This window comes from Mercenaria mercenaria, chromosome 6 (assembly GCF_021730395.1).
Source record: "Mercenaria mercenaria strain notata chromosome 6, MADL_Memer_1, whole genome shotgun sequence".
In the NCBI taxonomy this organism is placed as follows: domain Eukaryota; kingdom Metazoa; phylum Mollusca; class Bivalvia; order Venerida; family Veneridae; genus Mercenaria; species Mercenaria mercenaria.
This window is the reverse complement of record NC_069366.1, coordinates 15,341,036-15,361,032: the sequence shown is the minus strand read 5'-3', so window position 1 is coordinate 15,361,032 and position 19,997 is coordinate 15,341,036. Positions and strand designations below refer to the sequence as shown.

The window sequence follows — 19,997 nt, the reverse complement described above, 5'->3', positions numbered from 1 at the left end:
TTGTAATCAAAATGGATTTATATCAGTAAGTACTTACAGGACTTATTTGAAATTTCATTATTGTTATTAGTTGAACTGAGACAATCAGGGTAGATAACTATGGACTGATTTTACGTCAAATTACCTCCCTTTATTTCAAATTAAAATGGGTATATCTCCGTAACTAATGAAGATACTGATCTGAAATTTCATTTATGTCAACAGATTTATTTGGCAGATCCTTCTTTTGTTCACTTTCAATATTTTTTTTTTAATTACTTCCCTTTTACGTTACTATAAATAGCTTATTTTTAGTAACTTTTTTATTATTGGCCGTAGGGAAAAACCGAGACCACTCTTCTGTGGTACAACATGGATGGTACCTCCAATTTTTAGGTGTATTTTGACATATCTATACCTTGTAAGAATTTTTTTTCTTTTTGGCTAAATTTCTTCCCTTTGTTGTTCCTGTCCTTTGGACTTAAATATTTTTTCTGAGGACCTTCTTGTCTTCAAGTGCAATGATAACAGGTGAGCGATATAGGGCCATCATGGCCCTCTTGTTTCTTGATAAAGTTAAATTTAGTATTTATCATTTTTTCTCTCCAAATATTTTACACTCTGTTTTAGTTTTCAATTTACTTCCTTGTGAACACTTCATGGGTCTGTGCATGTCATTGAAATACCTTGGTCTAAAAAAAACCTGTGTGTATCGATTTTTAAAGGTATGACATTTGTAGTAGGCTTAAAGGAGTAAATGAAATATACAACCTGTATCTCACCAGTGCAAATAAATGTAAATGTCCAAACATAATGTATATAGTCTTTTAATATTTGATGTTTTTGTATTTGTTCCATTGTCTTCTTAACTTTTTGAAGGGTATTATAATGAATAATGTATAATGTTCCACAAAACAATTTGCAAGTTATGCTGACACAAATTTAGATGGAAGTCACAATTAAAAGTCAAATTGTTTGAGCCTCAGGTCCCTGTTAAAGATACTTTTGAACTTGAGTTGAAGAAAATTCAGCAAATCAAGATGACATAATTGTACCAGTCTAAGGTCAAGCATTTGAGTGTGCTTCATTTTAATATGCCTCAGTATTACGCAATTAACTTACATTTTACATTTCATTATGCTAGTACTACATTGTATTGTATATCTGCTAATGAAATCACTTTAGTTATCCACGAATATGTATGTTTTCTCAGTAAATACCCACCCTGATCTGTTGTAATCAGGTTCTTGCTATTGTCAAGATACCAGTTTTAACATAAACAACATTGCTTTATCTTGTTGTTACAGATTGTTGCAGCCAGCCCTTTTCAAAAGCAGCTAGTCTTGAAGAATGGTAAACCTGCAGGGGAAGGCAAAATTCTAGTAAGTACACTGGCTTTATCAGTATTGGCAAGTCCCAGTCATTGTGTGCAGTCTGTTCATTGTAACTTTTTATCATGATTATCTTTATTCACATTGACTTTTTAGCTCACCTGTCACATAGTGACAAGGTGAGCTTTTGTGATCACCCTTCGTCCGGCGTCCGTTGTCCGTCGTCCGTCGTCAGTCCGTGCGTCAACAATTTCTTGTCTGCACGATAGTGGTTTCATTTATGATTATATTTTAACCAAACTTACACACAACTTGTATCACCATAAGATCACGGTTCCTTTCTTGAACTGGCCAGATCCCATTATGGGTTCTAGAGTTATGGCCCCTGAAAGGGCCAAAATTAGCTATTTTGACCTTGTCTGCACAATAGCAGCTTTATTTATGATTTGATTTTTACCAAACTGGCACACAACTTGTATCACCATAAGATCTTGGTTCCCTTCTTGAACTGGCCAGATGCCATTATGGGTTCCAGAGTTATGGCCCCTGAAAGGGCCAGAATTAGCTATTTTGACCTTGTCTGCACAATAGCAGCTTCATTTATGATTTGAATTTAATCAAACTTGCATACAACTTGTATCATCATAAGATCTTGGTTCCTTTCTTGAACTGGCAAGATTCCATTATGGGTTCCAGAGTGATGGCCCCTGAAAGGGCTAGAATTAGCTATTTTGACATTGTCTGCACAATAGCAGCTTCATTTATGATTTGAATTTAATCAAACTTGCACAAAACTTGTGTCACTATAAGATCTCGGTTCTTTTCTTGAACCGGCCAGATCCCTTAATGGGTTCCAGAGTTATGGCCCCTGAAAGGGCCAAAATTAGCTTTTTTGACCTTGTCTGCATAATAGCAGCTTCATTTATGATTTGATTTTAACCAAACTTGCACACAACTTGTATCACCACAAGATCTTGCTTCCTTTCTTGAACTGGCCAGATTCCATCATGGGTTCCAGAGTTATGACCCCTTAAAGGTCCAAAATTGGCTATTTCAGCTTTTGCAGCCATATAGAGACTTCATTTATGGTTTTATCTGATACAAACTTCCAAAATATCTTCAACAACAATAAATCTTGGATTCCATGACAAATCAGATCCAATCATAGGTTCCAGAGTTATTTTATATCTGATTACCTCCCCTGATTGTAATCAAAATGGATTTATATCAGTAAGTACTTATAGGACTTATTTGAAATTTCATTATTGTTATGAGTTGGACTGAGACAATCAGGGTAGATAACTATGGACTGATTTTATGTCAAATTACCTCCCTTTATTTCAAATTAAAATGGGTATATCTCCGTAACTAATGAAGATACTGATCTGAAATTTCATTTATGTCAGCAGATTTATTTGGCAGGTCCTTCTTTTGTTCACTTACAATATATTTTTTTATTACTTCCCTTTTACATTACTATAAATAGCTTATTTTAGTAACTTTTTTAGCTCACCTGTCACAAAGTGACAAGGTGAGCTTTTGTGATCGCGCGGTGTCAGTCGTCCGTCGTCCGTCCGTCCGTAAACTTTTGCTTGTGACCACTCTAGAGGTCACATTTTTCATGGGATCTTTATGAAAGTTGGTCAGAATGTTCATCTTGATGATATCTAGGTCAAGTTCGAAACTGGGTCACGTGCCTTCAAAAACTAGGTCAGTAGGTCTAAAAATAGAAAAACCTTGTGACCTCTCTAGAGGCCATATATTTCACAAGATCTTCATGAAAATTGGTCAGAATGTTCACCTTGATGATATCTAGGTCAAGTTCGAAACTGGGTCACGTGCCATCAAAAACTAGGTCAGTAGGTTTAAAAATAGAAAAACCTTGTGACCTCTCTAGAGGCCATATATTTCACAAGATCTTCATGAAAATTGGTCAGAACGTTCATCTTGATGATATCTAGGTCAAGTTTGAAACTGGGTCACGTGCCGTCAAAAACTAGGTCAGTAGGTCAAATAATAGAAAAACCTTTTGACCTCTCTAAAGGCCACATTTTTCATGGGATCTGTATGAAAGTTGGTCAGAATGTTCATCTTGATGATATCTAGGTCAAATTCGAAACTGGGTCACGTGCGGTCAAAAACTAGGTCAGTAGGTCTAAAAATAGAAAAACCTTGTGACCTCTCTAAAGGCCATATATTTCATGAGATCTTCATGAAAATTGGTCAGAATGTTCACCTTGAAGATATCTAGGTCAAGTTTGAAAGTGGGTCATGTTCCGTCAAAAACTAGGTCAATAGGTCAAATAATAGAAAAACCTTGTGACCTCTCTAGAGGCCATATTTTTCATGGGATCTGTATGCAAGTTGGTCTGAATGTTCATCTTGATGATATCTAGATCAGTTTCGAAAGTGGGTCACGTACCTTCAAAAACTAGGTCAGTAGGTCAAATAATAGAAAAACCTTGTGGCCTCTCTAAAGGCCATATTTTTCATGGGATCTGTATGAAATTTGGTCTGAATGTTCATCTTGATGATATCTAGGTCAAGTTCGAAACAGGGTCATGTGCGGTCAAAAACTAGGTCAGTAGGTCTAAAAATAGAAAAACCTTGTGACCTCTCTAGAGGCCATACTTGTGAATGGATCTCCATAAAAATTGGTCAGAATGTTCACCTTGATGATATCTAGGTCAAGTTTGAAACTGGGTCACGTGCCATCAAAAACTAGGTCAGTAGGTCAAATAATAAAAAAACCTTGTGACCTCTCTAGAGGCCATACTTTTCATGGGATCTGTATGAAAGTTGGTCTGAATGTTCATCTTGATGATATCTAGGTCAAGTTTGAAACTGGGTCAACTGCGGTCAAAAACTAGGTCAGTAGGTCTAAAATTATTAAAATCGTTTGACCTCTCTAGAGGCCATATTTTTCAATGGATCTTCATGAAAATTGATCTGAATGTTCACCTTGATGATATCTAGGTCAGTTTCGATACTGGGTCACGTGCAGTCAAAAACTAGGCCAGTAGGTATAAAAATAGAAAAACCTTGTGACCTCTCTAGAGGCCATATTTTTCATGAGATCTTCATGAAAATTAGTGAGAATGTTCAACTTGATGATATCTACATGTAGGTAAAATTCAAAACAGGGTCACGCACCTTCGAAAACTAGGTCAATAGGTCAAATAATAGAAAAACCTTGTGACCTCTCTAGACACCATATTTTTCAATGGATCTTCTAGAAAGTTGGTCAGAATTTTTATCTTGATAATATCTAGGTCAAGTTCAAAACTGGGTCACATGAGCTCAAAAACTAGGTCACTATGTCAAATAATAGAAAAAACGACGTCATACTCAAAACTGGGTCATGTGGGAAGAGGTGAGCGATTCAGGACCATTATGGTCCTCTTGTTATTATTGGCCGTAGGGAAAAACCGAGACCACTTTTCTGTGGTACAACATGGATGGTACCTCCAATTTTTAGGTGTATTTTGACATATCTATACCTTGTAAGAATTTTTGTTTTCTTTTTGGTTAAATTTCTTCCTTTTGTTGTTCCTGTCCTTTGGACTGAGATATCTTTTCTGAGGACCTTCTTGTCCTCAAGTGCAATGATAACAGGTGAGCGATATAGGGCCATCATGGCCCTCTTGTTTGAAGAAATTACTGGAATTTCACATATACAGTCAAAACTCGGTATCTCAAACTCGCTTACCTCCAAATTCCGCTTAAGTCGAAGAAATATTCAAGTCCCGTCAAATTACTATGGGCGGCGGTTACCGCCAAAATTAGTAAATATACAATCCATTCATAAACAAGTCAGTGCAATACATTTCAATGTCGTCTAGTTCAAAACTCCACCCCGTCCAGTATATTTACTCTCAATGCATTGTGTTTTAAAACCATTTAATACAAAACTTCATTCCATCCATTTACACATGGAACGATGCACTGAAAAACTTGTTGCGATGCACCGTAATATGAAATCATTCAATAAAACATGAAACCATGCAGCTCAATGTGAAGCCGTTTAACACAACGTGAGTACGTGCAGTGTAAGATGAAATGATTCATTACAACTTGACGCTGTCTTATGCATATTGACACCGCTTTGTGTAATTAAGAGCGGTGTATAAAAACTTGATGCCATGCAGTCTAATGTGAAGACGTTTAACGCAACATGAGTTCGTGCAGTGTAAAGTGAAACGATTCATTAAAGTTTGGTGCCGTCTTATGCATACTGAAACCATGTCGTGTGATTTGGAGCGGCGTATCAAAATTTGATGCCATGAAGCCAAATGTGAAACCGTTTAACGAAACACCAGTACGTGCATTGTAAAAGGTTAATAAGACTATCAGTTAATAGGATTGCCTTTTCATAAATATTGATTCTGGATCAGTTTTACATTACGTTCCTTCTGTTGCCTTAACGTATGTTAGGATTTCACCTGGCAGCTAGGTATAACATAGGGCTAAGAGTGAGGTTAGGTGCACTATATACCGCTTTAAACTCCCCAGTGGTGGTTTTGCCACTGACCATTCCAAGGCGGTGCCCCACTGTATTCCTGTATTTGTTTGTTTTGTCCTTGTATGTTTATTTTGTTTGTATGTGTGGTGTGTGAGTGTTGTTCGTGTGTGCCTTTGGGGAGGCTGTGTTTTTGGAACATGGTTTTCCCTGTTGGATATTCTTCCTTGTTTTTACATAAAAATATATTGAAATTTATCCTAAAACCGACCTTGTGGTAAAAACATTTAATTTTAAACATTTCCTGCGAGTTATCTGAATATTTAAGGGCACCTTATTTTGTGAATCATTTTTCTTCTTAATTAAAGCTTTGTAAGAAGTATGCTTTGTGAAAAAGACTCAGTAAAAGAAAAAATAATGACAAAATTGAGCTACTTTTTAATCCTATGAAATTTATGTTTACATGTTTATGCTTTTAGACATTGATCAAACTTACATGTACTTCACAATTTTTGGTTGTTTGTTGTTTTTTTCGGGGTCGGGGTGGTGTGTGTGTGGGGGGCGGGGTGAGTTGTTTGATTGTTTTTTGGTTTAACGCCGCTTATGTAACGACAGACAGTTAACCTAACCGGTGTTCTAGGATTCTGTACCAGTACACACCTGTTCTCAGCAGGTAACTGCCAGCTTCCCTACATGAATCCAAAGACCTGCTATGTATATTATAGGTCTTTGATGAATCTGAGGACGAATGATGTGAGACACAATGTCTTTTATCAAATTGTCACAGAGAACAAAGCCAGACATCCCAACTCTCCCGATCCGATCGGGTTTCTCCCGATTCTGGTTGTAAAACCCGATCACCCCGATCAGAAGTCTCAATCTCCCGATTAAAAAAAAAACAACAAAACAACATAAACACACAAACATTATGAAATAATCCGCTTCTTTGCGCCTATCTGATACTGTATCACTACTGACGAGTCTGTAAACAACAGCTTTCAGATATTTTCGCACCTTATTCTACCCGTGCTGATTATTGTTTATTACACGATTTAACAAAGCCAGGTGTTGATTAATGTGTCACAGTTGAAATTAAAATCCAGAAATTAGATATCTAATTAAACTCAATCAAATTTAGATAAGAAATTATACTGGCTTTACCTTTTTCTGTAACTTTTTGAAATCGAAAGTAGATGGTCGCCGAGTCAACCTGCTAGGTTTTAAAAAACATTTCTCTTAAAATCATTTTGATAAGAGGAAATGTCATGGTAAATTTTAATATCACTTACTATCAAATGCTGTTAAACTGTCTTTGCATCATAACAATTTGTCAAACACATCCTTTTAACTTGAGATTTAGGCAAATCTACGAAAGTGTAACAATATCCGGACATTCAATTTTGGATAACAGGATTTTGATCAATAAAAGTATTTGAGCCAGGGGTTTTAAATACTGGTTGACAGGGATGAGAATCAAACAGTAAATTTTCTATTGCTTGAACTTTTATTCTTTTAGCTATATACATTTTATTTTTACAGTTCTAACAGCTGTACTGTTTGCCATGTAAAATTCACCTGGGGAGTCTTCTTTCCAACAAAAGAAATAAAAGTGCAGGTTTAATTCTCAGTGGTGTTTTGAATTTAGACATAGTGCTTAAAGTGCCATAACTATTTAATTTTGCACAGAAGGCTTCATATATTATTGTTCCAAAACTTTAAAAATGCATGAATAATAAGATATAGGCAAGTGATTTTTTTAGTAAGATATAGGCAAGTGATTTTTTTTAAGACTAGTGATTTTATAAGGGCAAATAAGTTTATATTATCATTAGATTTGTTAAAAGCTTCGTTATCATGAACATTATTACCGCGGTATAAAATCTCCCACTTGAACACCTCAATCTCCCACTTTGGAAAGCAAAAACTCCCACTTGGCATTCAGAAAAAGTTGGGATGTCTGCAAAGCCAAGCCCGGGCATCGGACTCGCGACCCCACGATCCGTACATCTGCGCTCACCCTAATTGAGCTAAGCGAGCAGGTTAGAGGTGGAGAGTGGGAGGGGAGTGGCGGCAGAAAATCTTAAGCCGTTTTTAAACAGTCCTTCATTCAAGTTGGACAGTCAGTTTCCTTGATTTCATACTAGCATTAACTTTATATCCACAAGTATCTGCTACGTTCGCTTGGATCCCCTAACAGGTAGTATGAAATCCAGGAAACTGACTTTCCAACTTCAATGAAATATTGTTTAAAAAAGAAAAAAGTTCCTGTCCAACCAAAACAACAACAACAAAAAAATGCATACTTCTGATAAAGCTTAACCTAAGAAGAAAGATGTTTCACGAAAGTAAGGTTAATATTCAGATAAATCGCAGTAACTGTTTAAAATTAAATGTAAGAATAGTACTACAAAGTTGGTTTTAGGACAAATTTCAAGATGTTTTTTTATGTAAAACTGATCCATAATCTATATTTATAACAGGTCAAACTCGGGTATATTCTTCACATATGGCTGCATGGCATCAAATTTTGATATGTCGCTCCAAATCACACGACATGGTTTCAGTATGCATTAGACGGCACCAAACTTTAATGAATTGTTTCACTTTACACTGCACGAACTCATGTTGCGTTAAACGTCTTCACATTGGACTGCATGGCATCAAGTTTTAATACACCGCTCTCAATTACATAAAGCGGTGTCAATATGCATTAAACAGCGTCAAGTTGTAATGAATCATTTCATCTTAATTGCACGTACTCACGTTGTGTTAAACGGCTTACTTTGAGCTGCATGGTTTCATGTTTTATTGGATGATTTCATATTACGTTGCGTTGCAACAGGTTTTCCAATGCATCATTCCATGTTTAAATAGATGGAATGAAGTTTTGTATTAAATGGATTCAAAATACAATGCGTTGAATGCAAATGTATTGGACGGGATGGAGTTTTAGACTAGACGGCATTCAGAAATACACTGCACTGACTGACTTGTTTATGAATGGATTGTATATTTACTAATTTTGGCGGTAACCGCCGCCCATAAATTTCCTTCTATATATATGTAATTCAACTCCGGTTACGTCAAAATTTGACTTACCGAGACTTCGGATATGTCGAAAGGGATTTTCAGTCCCGTCAATAAAATTCAAGTGCATTGTAAACTGGGTAAGTCGAAGTGAGGAAAAAATGCGATAACATTTCACACATCTCATCGTGAATGTGGTTGGTTTTTAACACCTGCCCATGCTTATTGCCTAACCAGAATGTGATGCCGACACATCAAACGTGCGGCGATAATCAAAGTGAAATGATGTCATACTTGTTTGCACGTGCCATAATGATAATTGTTTGATGTAAACATTAGATTTCTTAATCAGCGGTCATTTCTTTTTGAAACTTTATGCAAATTGCTTTTAATTTAAACTAATGAATTAGTTAGTTTGAACAGCTGGGATCTTTGATAAGGATTAATTAGAGGTAATCGCAATGAGAATGTATAAAAAATTAACTTCTTTGGGGAAAAGCATCATTCGTTCAAAATGTCAGATCGAAATGCTGTCAATCCTCCGTGAGAGAAACGTGGTACAAAAAGGAACTTTGCTCAAAAACATTTGAGGTAAGTATCATTTTCATTCTTCAAAAAACTGAAAACTTTGGTAAACACAAACTGTACGGAATCTTTTACGTGTATAGTGTCGACACAGCATCACGGAAACAGCTTTTATTTTTTATTAAAACTTCTCGTAACTAAACCAACTTTTTTCATCTTTTGTCCATACGTCCCTTCTCATAACTCAAATTTCGGTTATCTCGAAATAAAAAGCACGATCCCTTGAAATTCGAGATATCGAGTTTCGACTGTATTTGATGACATCCTTTCTCTTTGTTAAAAAAGGTCTAAAACCATTGCTTTTTTTGCAAAATTGAAATCCGTTTCTGATTCTTTTAATGTTACAAACCTTGATTTAATGTGTGTATATAAAGTGAATTAGCTCTTATTATGTTGGACAGGATTGATTCTGCCTTTGCAACCAGTGTAGATCATAATCAGCCTGCACATCCATGCAGTCTGATCATGATCTGCACTGTTTGCCATTCCAACAGTATCTTTTTGGTATGTACCTCTTTAAGCAGTTAATGGTACAGTCCAAATTGAAAGACAGATAAGTTCATTATTAGTCCCCTACAGGTTGAAAACCAGTTTCGGGGACTATAGGAATGCGCTTTTCCATCCGTCCGTCATTCCATCCTGTCTGTCCACAATTTCGTGTCCGGTCCATAACTCTCTCATCCATGAAGGAATTTTAATATTACTTGGTGCAAAATGTTCCCCATAATTAGACGACATGTCATGTGCAAAACCATGACCCCTGGCTTAAAGGTCAAGGTCACAATTGGAGGTCAAAGGTCAACAGGTTTATTTTCCTTTCCGGTCCATAACTTTGCCATCCATGAAGGGATTTTGATATTACTTAGCACAAATGTTCCCTATGATGAGATGACATGTCATGCCAAAAATTCGGACCCCTACCTCAAAGGTCAAGGGCACAGTTGGAGGTCAAAAGTCAATAGGGTTTTTTTCCTATCTGGTCCAGAAGTCTGTCATCCATCAAGGGATTTTAATATTAATTGGCACAAATGTACCTCATAATGTGTCATGCACAACTTTCAGACCCCTAGCTCAAAGGTCAAGGTCACACTTGGCAGTCAGTGTTAACATAGCATGAACAGGGTCTGTTTCGTGTCCGGTCCATAGCTCCGTCATTCATTAAGTGATTTTAATATCACTTGGCACAAATGTTCCCAATGATAAGACGATGTGTCTTGCACAAATCCCCGACCCCTGGTTGGAGGTCAAAGGTCAACAGGGCTTTTTTCCTGTCTGGTCTAAAACTCTGCCATCCGTGAAGGGATTTTAATTTTACTTGGCACAAATGTTCCCCATGATGAGATGACGTGTCATGCCTAAAACCTAGACCCCTAGCTCAAAAGTCAAGGTTTTTTTCCTGTCCAGTCCAGAAATCTATAATCCATCAAGGGATTTTAATATTACTTGGCATGATGAGATGAAGTGTCATGTGCAACACCCAGAACCCTAGCTTCAAGGTCAAGGTCACACTTTTAGATCAAAGGTCAGTGGAACTTTTTCCTGTCCAGTCTATAACTTTGTCATGCAAAGTAGGATTTAAATATCAGTTTGCACAAATATTCCCCAGGATGAGACAATGTGTCGTGCTTAACACCCAGGCCCTAGGTCTAAGGTCAAGGTCGCACTTAGAGGCCAAAGATCAGATACAAAAATGAGTTTGTCCGGTGAATTTCTTCTTCATGCATGGAAGGATTTTGATATAACTTGGCACAAATGTTCACCACCATGAGACTGATTGTCATGCACAAGAACCAGGTCCCTAGGTCTAAGGTCAAGGTCATACTTAGAGGTCAAAGTTTAAATTTAAGAATGACTTTGTCTGGAGCATTTCTTCATCATGCATGGAGGGATTTTGATGTAACTTAGCACAAATGTTCACCACCATGAGGCACCCTTGTTTCTAGAATTATGTCCCTTTGTTTTACTATAAATAGATTATAATGTTACTTCTTTATTACTGGCTGTAGGGAAAAATCAAGACCACTTTTCTGTGGTACAACCTGGTAAAGAGTGTTGTGTGGACTTATAATTTAATTTTTTTTAGGATTAATTTCCATTTGTTGTTGATATAAATAACTAATATGATTACTTTTTGATACTTAGCCAAAAAATTCCACATGAAACAACTGTAGGTTTTTATATATGCAAAATTTAATCCAAGTGTTTTGTTAAAACATATTGTGTATATAGTACAACATTGTTTATACATCATTGACAGATATCAGTTCATTATGTTGTACTGCAGTAGAGAAAATAAGGTGCCTTCCAGTTGGGGACTTTGTATTGCATGGCAATACTTCATTCACTTGTTGAAATTTAGCAGGGTAAGGGTTAAAATCCAAGCTGTATTTCCTTCAGTTTCAGATTCTGATTTTCACTTGCTGATACTGCCATTATAACAACCTGACTAATAAATATTCAGCTGATTTGAGACTGAGGTTATAAAACAGAAACCCGCCCGCTTAGCTCAGTAGGTAGAGCGTTGGTTTACGGATCGCGGGGTCGTGAGTTCGATCCTCGGGCGGGGCGTATGTTCTCCGTGACTATTTGATAAACGACATTGTGTCTGAAATCATTAGTCCTCCACCTCTGATTCATGTGGGGAAGTTGGCAGTTACTTGCGGAGAACAGGTTTGTACTGGTACAGAATCCAGGAACACTGGTTAGGTTAACTGCCGCTGTTACATGACTGAAATACTGTTGAAAAACGGCGTTAAACCCAAAACAAAATCAAAACAAAAATATAAAACAGAATTTGGAGACCATTCTCATAATGCAAGCTTGTGATTGGTCAGTTTAAAAATCCACCTATCAGAATCTGGGGTTTTAATACTGGTTTCAGTTTGATAACCTTGAGTATTGTTTACCAACATTGACAGGTCTGCTAGGAACTTTAGAATCAAAGCAATTATTTTTAACATTCATTTGTATGCGACATGTTTATGTGCAGAGATGCACTAATAGAGTGAGTTGCAGGCCAGACTCTGAAGGACTCTGCTGCGGAAGTAGAGGTTGCAAGCATCTGGTAAGGTAAATTGTAAGTATTTTCACTAAAATCTATAAACATATTCAAATTAAACCATTTCAGATCAGGTCGGAGGAGGTAAAGGAAGGAGGAGAAGTTGCTGTTTGTACATTTAAAGCTAGAAAACTGGAAAATAAGGTATGTATCATAATCTATTAGTCACCATGAATTAATATGAGCCACACCATGAGTAAATCAACATAGTCCATTTGCGACTAGCATAGATCCAGACCAGCCTGCACATATGCGCAGTCTGGTCAGGATCTATGCTATTGGCTTACAGCTTCTATAATTGCAATAGGGTTTAAAGCGAACAGCATGGATCCTGACCTGACTGCGGGGATGCACAGACTGGTCTTGATCCATGCTGGTCGCAAATGCACTATGTTGGTTTACTCATGGTGCCGCTCATATATGTGACCATGACTGAGAAAATGGGTCCAGATGAGGAATTTTGACATTTTCAGGTTTTTGCATATTTAGAAAGTATATTCATTCAGAAATAAATCCTGAAAATTTCAGATGAAAATCTTCAAAATTGTCAATTTTATGACAGATTTTGTAACATAGATATTAAAAATAAAAACAGTACATTTCAGTTATCGAAAGAATAACTAGTTTTATCAGTAAACAATATTACAAGTCTCGGATCCCTTCATCCTTGAACAAAAGGTAGTTAAACAAAAGTAAACTTCACATGCTTCCCTGATAAAATCCGAAACCGGAAACATAGCGAAGGGGAAACAACTGATTTTGAACGAAATATTTTGCCTCAGGCGTAATACCACTATTTTTTTACAGGTCTGATGTCTAAATATTCTTTCTCTAGTAGGCTGTTATCAATCACGTAACAAGCAGTCGTACTTTAACGGTCAAACTTTTGCTAATTAAAACATGTGTAAGAAAGCTGCGCGCATAAACTTGGCGCAACTTTAAACGTCATTTCTTGATATTAAGTCATGCCGCATCTGGACCGGTTTTCAAAGACGACGTCACATATAATGGTGGTCAGTTAAACAGTGTTTCTTGATTTAATACTAGTACTGTTACTTATTTTCCACAATGTAATTAAAAGTTTGTCATTTTGAACTAGTTATAAGAGGTAAAACTAACCTCACCTTGAACCAGATATAAAATATCCTTTCTATGCTAAACATTTCATCTCTAATTCTCATTAATATTCAAGAAGGCTCTGTAAAAGCCAAAACATTGGTCTAATAATAAAATTGTTGAACTAAACTTGCTCTGATTGTGTGGTTAAATTACACTTCGGTGTCTTATTATATCATTCGAGAAACATAATGATATCCACAAAATTATTTCCAGGATTTCCTTGGTAAATCAGATCCATACCTAGAGATATTGCGAGGCAATCCAGACGGAAGTTGGCAGGTGGTTCATAGAACAGAGGTAATCTTTATATTACTAGTTTTTGAATAGCATTGATTTGAAAACTTTTGACAGTTATATGTATTAAAAAAAAGAAAAAGTAAACAGGTAAGTAAACAACAAGAGCACAGAAAAAAGTTTTGTCCTTTTGGGAAAAGATACATGTGCTGCCAGCGAAATAAGTCAGTCTTCCAGTTGGTCTAGACACTGAAACATGTACCATAGAATCTTAGGTATCAGTGCGGAAGTTCAAGAGTCTGACTTCAATCTTGAACATTGAAAGCTGTCTTGTTCAGAGTTAAGACTCAGAACCTTCTACTATACATGTATATGATTATATTTCATACATTGCATTTCAGGTGGTGAAAAATAATCTGAATCCACACTGGCGTCAATTCACAATACCAGTCCATACCCTGTGTGGAGGAGATAAATCAAAACCAGTCAAGGTATTCAATAATTTTTCACCATAAACCTTATATGTTTGATATACTTTTAGGGAATGCAATGCTTGCCTTGCATTTTGTTCGACAGAACTGGTTTAAACTTTCAAAGAATAGTGCCCTTTATAATGTCTAGATTTACAAAATAAAGATTTTTTGACTAGGACATTATTTAGTGAGTTACAGCTTTTTTTTCATTGAATGTCATAATAATATATACTGCTGCACTTTGTCTAAATGAATTCTTGCAGAAAATATGAACATGTACATAGATATTTAATTGTGTAAAGGGACAGTTTTGAAATGTCCAGTAAAAATCTGTAATAATAGTGATGTCCAGCTTACTGCAATTGGCAAAATTATTAAAATCTGGGGTATGGGAGACAACTCAAGTTACTTCAGACAGTAAACTGTAGCAGTTACTGCTACCTTAAGTGTTCTAGCAGAAGAGGTTTTCAGCTTTTAACACGATTTCATCTGATGTTGTAAGGCAGCTGACTGTTTTACCTTTAGTAAGCCCTTGATGACATTTATAATCATAATAGCCCAGGTAGAAAAGTTTGAAATAAGAAAACAGAGAAAACAGTAGCACTTCATCATCGTTAATTATGTTTCCATGTTTCATGTTAAGTTCTGTCTTGTAAAAAAAAAACTGTTGACTGCGGGGGGAAAAAAGGATTCTTCAAATGTAAGGAGCTGCTCTTGAAATAGAAACAACATGATATTCTTCTAATATTAGTAAAATAACTTGGAGTACATTTTAGAATTTTGGTATACTTTTAGATACAATATTTTTGTTAGAAAGGTTGTGTTACTTGATTTTACATGTTTTTTCTACCTTATCCAAGTCACTTAAATATATTGAATGTATATATTGAATGTATAAACAATCAGATTAAAGTAAAAGGTTAGAACATCGTAACAAATTGATAATAATTCAATTGTTATGTAACACCTTGAGAAATTTTTTTCATTTTGCCTGATATCTGAGCATTATTTTAGTTTCAAGTCGGTATCTACATTCATCTTTCTGTGCAAGGAAATTCATTTCATTTTTAGCTCACCTGAGCACGAAGTGCTCGAGGTGAGCTTTTGTGATTGCCCTTTGTCCGTCATCAACAATTTGACTGTTAACACTCTAGAGGTCACAATTTTGACTTAATCTTAATGAAACTTGGTCAGAGTATTACCCTCAATAAAATCTTGGATGAGTTTGATACTGGGTCATCTGGGGTAAAAAACTAGGTCACCAGGTCAGATCAAAGGAAAAGCTTTTTAACACTCCAGAGGTCACAATTTTGGCCCAATCTTAATGAAACTTGGTCAGAATGTTACCCTCAATAAAATCTTGGACGAGTTCGATATTGGATCATCTGGGGTCAAAAACTAGGTCACTAGGTTAAATCTAAGGAAAAGCTTGTTAACACTGTAGAGGCCGCATTTATGACTGTATCTTCATGAAACTTGGTCAGGATGTTATTATTGATGATCTCAAGGTCCAGTTTGAATCTGGGTCTTGTATAGTCAAAAACTAGGTCACCAGGTGAAATCAAAGGAAAAGCTAGTTAACACTCTAGAGGCCACATTTATGTCCATATCTTAATGAAACTTGGTCAGAATGTTAATCTTGATGATTTATAGGCCAAGTTCAAATCTGGGTCCGGTGGGGTCAAAAACTAGGTCACTAGGTCAAATCGAAGGAAAAGCTTGTTAACACTCCAGAGGCCACATTTATGACCGTATCTTCATGAAACTTAGTCAGAATGTTAATCTTGATGATCTTTAGGTCAGGTTTGAATCTGGGTCATGTGGGGTCAAAAACTAGGTCACCGGGTCAAATCAAAGGAAAAGCTAACACTTTAGAGGCCACATTTATGACCATATCTTAATGAAACTTGGTCAGAATGTTAATCTTGATGATCTTAAGATCAATAGGTCAGGTGAGTGATACAGGGCCTTTATGACCCTCTTGTTTTTAATTAATGATGTTTTTAGTTTGGTAATGTTTGGCTTTGCGATAGAGCTAGCTTTTACAGTGGCATTGTAAAGTGTCTGACATAGGTGTGAGCAGTCCCAGGTTTAAATACCGGTCTGTTACATTGGTGCCCAACATATATAACCTATATAATCAGTAGATATGAATTGACACTTTAGAACATCCTAAAATGGTTGGAACTCCTGAAATTTTAATCCATAGCCACAAGTGTTGGGGAATGGTCTCTGTCCACCTGTAACACTTTGTGTCAGCTCTGTATCCCAAAAACCCCTTGAAAGGTTTTCATGAAACTTGGGTCATATGATCACCTCTTCAAGACAATGTGCAGAACTCATGAGTTGGCCATGTTGACTCAAGGTCAACGTCACAACTCAAGGTCAAAGCTTTGAGCCTTCCATTTTGTGTCCGTTCTGTTAAATGAACACCTCATCAAGACAAATATGCAAAACTCATGTGTCGGCTCAAAGGTTTTCGCCTTCCATTTTGTGTCCGCTCTGTATCTCCTAAACACTTTGAAGGATTTTTATGAAACTTGGGTCATATGATCACCTCATCAAGACAATGTGCAAAACTCATGAGTCGGCCATGTTTGCTCAAGGTCAAGGTCACAACTCAGGGTCAAAGGTTTAAGCCTTCCATTTTGTGTCCGTTCTTTATCTTTTAAACCCCTTGAAGGACTTTCAAATTCATTGATGTTGTCATACATGGACTATAAAATATACTTAACAAGGTCAATGCTTCCACCTAAAACCATCAACCAATTCACTATACATAACAGCAGCCAGGGAGATTTATCTGTCTTTCAGACTGACTTATGAGAATGAATTCTAAAATGAAGAGGTGTATGAGTTAGGTTGAATATAATTGTAATAAGCTTTGCCTGGAGTAATAGTGGTCACAGGGATGAGTCCTGGTCAGGGCTGAAATAATTTCAGTCTGTTACATTTAGAGTGAAGTTTTATATATTTTACTCTTCTTATTTGATGTTTCAGTTTGATGTATATGATTGGGACAGTGATGGATCACATGACATGATTGGAGGGTTCACAGTTTCTGTAAAAGATTTAGAGGCTTCCATTGGCAAAGAGGTAGGTGCAGTCCAGGTTTAAAGCTGGTTTAATAATTTCTGGACAATAACTAAACTCCTAGCAGCAATTATCGCTTCTAGCTTGCTGTCACAAATGGGTTTTGATGGCAAGGGTAAAATCATTGGAAAACACCAGTCCAGTGGCATGAACATGAAAACTACATGAATATTGAAAAGAAATTCAAATATTACTTTCATATTTTGCCTTAATTTTTATGCCCCCAAAGGGAGGCATATCAGTTTTCAACTGTCCGTCCGTTCGTTAGTTCGTCACAACCTTAACTTTTTGCATGAAGGCACTTTACTCGCGAACCACTGCACCCAGGACCTTCAAACTTCACATGCTGATAGTACTTATTGAGTACAACACCCCTACTGACTTTGGGGTCACCAGGTCAAAAGTCAAGGTCACAGGGGCCACGTTAACTTTTTACATGTAGGCACTTTACTCACGAACCACTGCACCCAGGACCTTCAAACTTCACATGCTGATAGTACTTATTGAGTACACCAACCCTACTGACATTGGGGTCACCAGGTCAAAGGTCAAGGTCACAGGGGCCAACGTTAACTTTTTGCATGAAGGCACTTTACTCGCGAACCACTGCACCCAGGACCTTCAAACTTCACGTGCTGATAGTACTTATTGAGTACACCAACCCTACTGACATTGGGGTCACCAGGTCAAAGGTCAAGGTCACAGGGGCCAACGTAAACATTTTGCATGAAGGCACTTTACTCGCGAACCACTTCACCCAGGACCTTCAAACTTTACATGCTGATAGTACTTTATGATTACACCAACCCTACTGATTTTGGGGGTCACCAGGTCAAAGGTCAAGGTCACAGGGGTCAACGTTAACTTTTTGCATGAAGGCACTTTACAGATAGTACTTATTGAGTACACCACCCCTACTGACTTTGGGGTCACCAGGTCAAAGGTCAAGGTGCTGCGGGGGCATTTGTCACCATTAGTGACAGCTCTTGTTTTGTTTTATCACCCTCAACAGCCATAAATCATTGAATTATATTCAATAACAAGAAGCTAATATCAGATGATGGAAAAATAATTTATCAAAGTCTCGATAAAAATGTTTGTGTTGGTAGAGATATCCTTACTGTAAGGGGAGATCATTGCGTAGGAGATAGAACTATATCTAGCAGCAAAATAGATACAGTCTAGATCACATGACCTGACTGAAGGGTTCTCCGTTTTTGGATTAATCACAGTCACTGTGACTTGCATTCTAACAACTGTTATCAATTGAAAGAAACTTAATAAATAAAGAGAATTATCGTTTTCAAGTACTTACAGATTTATTTAGATATTTGATTGATTTGGCCAGGTAGTCAAATCGATGCAAATGATCTTTTTATGATTTTGCTATATTATCAGAAATTTTATTTGAATCAATTGTAACTGCCAATCTGTCATACTGCTTTGATCAGGAATCTTTGAAAGTGGTTTGGTAATCAATTTTAAAATAAGTGCAAACATGGTACTTGAAACTTATCAATATTGCATAGTGCTAACTACTAGTAACCAAACTGTTGACAGTGGGAACTGTAGAAAACAGGGCAGAATGTTTATTGTGTTGTCATGACTGATATCATGTTGACCGGTGAGTATAGGTAGTGTACACTGACATGTCCTCTGACTGACTTGGTGATAATTGATTAAATGTTATATGGAAATATAAGATAAAGCATTATGTAAATCAGTGCTTTGCTAAACATATATGCAAACTCATGCATTTCTGCAAACTTTTGTGAAGTACATGTACTATGAACATGCTAATATGTAAACAAGGTAAAATGGCTGATCTGTCATGTTTGATCTGTTTCATCATGTTGGTTTGTATGAAATATTGTTATGATTGAAATTTTCATGATTTTTAGATGGTTCATACAATGGAAGTCGGTTTGTTTAAAACTTCAAGTTTTCTTTACAACTTTCTCCCCTATAAATAAATAGCAATAAGTGCAGCAGAAATGTTACAAATGAAGAATGTTCTTTGACTTACTGACCGAGTCTGCTATTGTTTCGCACGTTTGTTGTGTTTCACAACAGCAGTCTTCAAGTTTGAAGCTTTGTAGTGGCTGTAAAAATCTGCATATTTGTGTAATAGAGTTCTGCTTAAGCCAGTGCTAGGGGAGTGAGAGATGTTGCACATTTCATTATCTCAATCAAACTGAGTTTGCTATTATTATTCTTGGTTGCATTCTTTGCTTCCAAAGGATCTTTTTACAGATTTTATTTATATTTATTTCATTTTTTTTCAAAACTTAAAAAGTACTTTCATTTACCATAGCTCATTCTCATTAAATATACACTTGAATTCTTATTTATGATTTGTAACTTTCTCAAAACTTGGTCATACATGTATATTTTGTATCTTATTATCTAGAGGCAAGTCCCTTTACCATTATATGAGTTATCATTTAATTATATAGTTATAAGGATACTGAGGAATGTATATTATATTTTCTGTGTAATTTTTCTTACTTTGATGGACACAAATGAAACTTGAAATTATTTATCAACTCTTGAAGATAACAGTAATGAATAAACTATGTGACATCTGGATACCGTTTGAATACCTGCAAGGTTGTGACAATAGAATCAGCTGATAACGT

The 19,997-nt window shown here is 36.4% G+C and overlaps 1 protein-coding gene across 6 annotated transcripts in view; it reads left to right on the top strand.

Annotated features, from left to right (window-relative positions):
• Positions 1-19,997, top strand: part of LOC128545908 (copine-3-like) — a 100,069-nt gene that overhangs the window by 38,967 nt on the left and 41,105 nt on the right. For all 6 annotated transcript variants that reach the window (XM_053545213.1, XM_053545215.1, XM_053545212.1 and 3 more), the window contains exons 4-8: positions 1,287-1,361; positions 12,509-12,583; positions 13,772-13,855; positions 14,194-14,283; positions 17,266-17,361. In XM_053545213.1, coding sequence (XP_053401188.1) covers positions 1,287-1,361; positions 12,509-12,583; positions 13,772-13,855; positions 14,194-14,283; positions 17,266-17,361 — 420 coding nt within the window. The remainder of the gene's footprint in view (positions 1-1,286; positions 1,362-12,508; positions 12,584-13,771; positions 13,856-14,193; positions 14,284-17,265; positions 17,362-19,997) is intronic.